The 4,865-nt window shown below is 38.8% G+C and overlaps 1 protein-coding gene across 1 annotated transcript in view; it reads right to left on the minus strand.

Annotated features, from left to right (window-relative positions):
• hdgfl2 (HDGF like 2) overlaps nucleotides 1–3,104 on the minus strand; it is a 78,865-nt gene extending 75,761 nt beyond the window's left edge. The window contains exon 1 of the mRNA XM_048252567.1: nucleotides 2,884–3,104. Coding sequence (XP_048108524.1) covers nucleotides 2,884–2,955 — 72 coding nt within the window. The 5' untranslated portion in view covers nucleotides 2,956–3,104. The remainder of the gene's footprint in view (nucleotides 1–2,883) is intronic.
• Between the last annotated feature and the right edge of the window lie 1,761 nt (nucleotides 3,105–4,865).

Consider the following 4,865-nt stretch of genomic DNA (forward strand, 5'->3'; position numbering starts at 1 on the left):
GTTTATACTCATTACTGGAGAAGTCTTGCAGCACAAGTTCTCTGCTTCTGTAGGCATTCTGGTGCAATTCCAGCGAAATATAGCTAGGAGTAGGTAAGTGTGTTTGCATTTAGAGATATATATATATATATATATATATATATATATATATATATATATATATATATATATATAGCTATAACCAAGTGGTCTTTCAATGATAGTATCATGGAATTCAAACCATAACTATCTATTCCGATAGCATACAATTAGCAGGCTAGGTCAGTGGCTGAACTGCATTTAGGGTGCTTATAACCTGTGTTGTGAAGTAAAATATCTACCAGGAAGATTGCAAAGACTTTTGACTGTGTAAAGAAATAGGTCTTTATTTTAAAACGTTTCCAACTGTTTATTACTTGAATGCAAGATGACGATTGCCACAAACGTTTACCTCTTTTAGGAGACATGCAATTGTTACCATTCTATTAAACCAACGTTCACCGACAAACGATCAGGAAGCGGTTCTTCTTCCGTGGAAATGCATGGATTCCAGTTGCTGCTACTGGAAGAAACTGGAATCCATGCATTTCCACTGAATTATTTTTGGAATCTGATCCCCATCATACCTGTTCATTCTTACTCGTCGCTCGACTTATCGTGACTAAATTCAAGATGGCTGCAAACGCTAAACTTTGTGAAGATACTCTCTGTATAAATCGTCTTGTAAGTAAACTACCAGTGCTTTTTCAAAGTTCTCAATGTCTCGTTTTTTTAAATGTCAGGGCCCTCGAAGTCTACCAATGAAGTGTGGAGATACATTGAGCCTCGTAAATGGTGTAAAACAGTGATTTATTTGCATGGCTAGCCCGATGCGAAGCATCACCATTGAAAAAAGCTATTGGTAGCATCGGGCTAACTAGCTTCAGATTTTGGAGTGCAGGGGACAAGCCGAGATGGGCTATGAGACATCCGTTCACACTCGGTATCATGTTTCAACACACTTTAGGTCAAGATCACACCGGAATTCTCCTTTAAGGCTTAATTTCTCCTTAGGTAAGGGGTTTATTTAAGGGTGTTGCACAGAATACCTTAAATTGTTTCTTTAGTTAAGAAAAAACGTTATGGGATACTGCATTGAAAGGGATTTACCGTCACGAAAATTCTATTGAGATTGTTCAACAGCTGTAACTAGCTGGCTAGTAGGTGATGTCGTTAGTTAGCAACCCACGGAACACAGTGACGTTTAATGTTCATCTCACCTTAAGAATATTCACTGAAATTATCCAGGTAGCAAGTAAAGCATGTTGTCTATGGTTATAGACATGCACTGAGCAATACTAGCTGGCTAGTTAGAAATGTTCCTGACTGTCATCAGTGCACCAAAACGAACTTTTTTTGTTAATGTTTTGCCTAGCGAACCGAACCGAAGCTCATGGCAGGCTAACAAGACATCCACATGAAGTTAACGTTAGCCTACCACTAACGTCATGTAAACCACACAATATCAATAAGGCATGTTTCTGATAGGCCTATTTGACAGAGTAAGTATTAGCAGAGAGGTTTTATTTTAAATTGTATAATTTTCAAAAAAGTATAATTATTGCAAGTTGCACTACTTTTTGTATTGGTTTTATACAAGATGTTTGTGAAATTTGCACAGTAAAAGTTATGTATTTTGACTGCAATTGTCTTTGCATTCTGATTAGATTCTTCATTAGAATCATGAGTGGCTCTTTTTTAAACAGCATCATTTTCTGGGGCCATGCAAAACTGCATTACCACTAGTGTGGTAGTGTGCATTACCACTAGTGTGGAGTCATGACAGTAAAATAGACCATCCTTAGTCAATGTAGGCTACTGCAGCAATTCCTCTCTCAACCTGTAGAAAATGCTGTGAACATCTGATTATGCATGGGGGGAAAAATACCGTCATATAAGAATAAATTCAAGAATTTTGAAAAATACCGTGATATACATTTTTGGTCATACCGCCCAGCACTATTACTACCCATCCCTGAATTAAAGTCATAGCTTAGTGTTACGTTTGAAACTATTTATGTGCTGCAACCCGTTACATTTTAGTAGCTCAAACTCCAATGTGCCAATTTACGTTGGAACTAAACTAAGATGGAACTTGTGTTCAACCAGCTGCAGAACCCTACCCATAATGCATTAAAAGCATAATTCCCATAATGCTTTGGGCTGCTGACGACATAATCCTGTTGTCTATATCTTAAGTCTAATGTGTGGGATTGCACCAACATTTTTTAACATAAGCTATGCAATGAGGGATATTAGCATGGAGTAATTGACAGTAGCCCTATTCAGTTTTATAGAGACTTGCTCCTAGAGGTCCAATCGTTCTGACTCCGTTAATGGTAAACGAACCGGGATCTGGTCAAGCTACACTACCACCATCTATCTGCTACCCCAGCCAAACACGTTGCATCAAGAGTACGTAGGGGAGGGGTGTAATTTGGTTGGCTGTGGTCAGATATCAACAACTAACGTTAGCTTTCGCAAAATATCGGACTGTCTTTAATGCGTTGTTTAACCTGCTTCACATATGCTTTGCGCATCTGTACCACTCGACTTTAAAAGTCTCAAGTCAGCTACATGGTATTGAGGGGGAGGGAAGCAACACAATCTCAATGAATTGAGAAGTTGGAAACTTGGTCCAACGAAAGCTCTGTGTAACAAGCCAAACAAACAATCAAGAACGTTATCACTACTTTAGCTAACAACCGATATGCAAGCAATAGCGGTTAACAATCAGGAAATATGTCATTTTCATTTGGTTATTTGAATATCATGGATGAATATCATGGAATAAAAACGGCCAAACAGCAGAGTGCTAGCAAACCCAGAACCCCTGAAACCCATCACATCGATATGCTTTCTTACCCGTGCAGGCCAGTGGGGGTACCCCTTCATTTTAGCGAAAACTAGGTCGCCAGGCCGGAAATTGTGTGGCATTTCGTGTATCCTTTAACGCCTTTTTCTTCCTGTTTGTGTTAAACTGGTGTATTTAGAAGGCCGAACTCAATATAAACCCTTCTTCTAGCACCAGGTAGCGAGTGTAATATCAAGTGCGAGTTGATTTGAAGCAGAGCTGAGGGTATGAAGGCGGTATTTCCGGCAAACTTGACACATGAGCCTGGGTTCCCACCTTCCTTTTTTCAATTGGTGCAAACGTCTGTCACACACGGTTTTACACGACTGTTGTAATACACTCTTCCCTCGATTTGCCCATCGTGGGGTGGCTTAGTGAAATTACCGTTAGTGGGTGAAGAAAAGCATCATATTTCACATGAGGCTTTTTTAATATCACCATGAAACTTGTTGTTAATTCAATGTTGTTGGGTGATTCTTCAATTGGGGTCGTTTTGTCATCTTAAATTTTGAATTAATAAAATTAGGAAGAATTTGCTTTAAATTTAGGCTATGCCAAGACAATGCTTAGCCTAGGCCTACATACTTTGACGTGAAGATATAATGATGGCCACAGCTTTAAATAAATTTAAAATAATTTATAGCTATTTATTTAAACTGGCATTGCAAAATGTCATTCCCATCACATCAAAATCTGTCTTGAAAATAAAAGGATCTAACGGAGATCATTTAAACTCATTTATGTTGTAAACATTGTTAACTATCAACAATAAGTAGCCTAGGCTATAAATTCAAAATGTTTACATTCAGCAAATTACATGGTTTCATAATTCCCACCATCAAGATGTATCTTTCCATGTTCAACAAAGCACACTTTTGTTTAATTTCTGGAAAAGTAGTTTTAAATCTTTTTTCTTTGAATATGTGGATAAGTATTTCATTAAGCCTTTCATGTAGCAGCTCAACATTGAAGATAAAACAATTTTTAAAGTATTTTACTGTAAATTAAGTATTATGGCTATATGGCTACAATTTATAGGGTGGCTAGCAGTTTTTCAGTGGAATCATGCAAATAGTGATACAAGCACCAAATTTGGCAGTTGTTGTCTTGGGCATACTAAAACAATTTGTCCAATTGGCCACTCGAAAATCCAAGATGGCAGCCATATTGCAATTATAGCTCCATATGTGTGTGCTAATGTCCAAAATCTCTAGGCTAATCCCACTCTCTCCCATTCTCACGTGTAACACTGGTAAAGTTAGCTTAAAAGACATTTGCTTGAAATTCAAAAAATAGGCTGGCTAGACCCAGAGTTCCTTTGAGATGAGAGAAGCGTAAAGAAGGACAAACATCAGTGCATCACTCCACCAATCAGGCCTTTATGGAAGTGGACAGATGGAAGCCATTTTTTTGCCTGGAGTTTCCCCAAAAGCACCTGAACGACTCTCAGACCATGAGAAGTAAAATCAGCTGGTGTGATGAAACGAAGATTGAACTTTTTGTCCACAATTCCCAACGGTGTGTGTGGAAGAAAGCAGGCACTGAGCTGCACTGATGTTTGTCCTTCTTTACGCTTCTCTCATTCTCTCAAAGGAATTCAGTGACCATTGGGTCCTTACCGGTCTGATCAAGGCCCTTCGTCCCGGATTACTCAGTTTGGCTGAGCGGCCAGATCTAGGAAGACTGTTGGTTGTTCCAAACTTTTCCATTTGAGAATGATTGTTTGAGGCTACTGTGCTCTTGGGCACTTTCAATGCTGCAAAATTGTATTGTATCCTTGCCCAGAACTGTGTCTTCACAAAACCCATGTCTCGCAGGTCTATGGACAATTCTCTTGACCTTGTAGCTTTTTTAGACTTCCGTTTTGTGAGATAGGGCGCTACATGTTTTAGCTGAGACAGCTGGGGTAGTTTGCTCAGAACGAGTGGGACAAACTACCTGTTGATATGCAGAAGTACAATACATTATCAAGTAAAGGGTGCCATCATCTTTG

This window comes from Alosa alosa, chromosome 9 (genome assembly GCF_017589495.1).
Source record: "Alosa alosa isolate M-15738 ecotype Scorff River chromosome 9, AALO_Geno_1.1, whole genome shotgun sequence".
NCBI classification, from domain to species: domain Eukaryota; kingdom Metazoa; phylum Chordata; class Actinopteri; order Clupeiformes; family Clupeidae; genus Alosa; species Alosa alosa.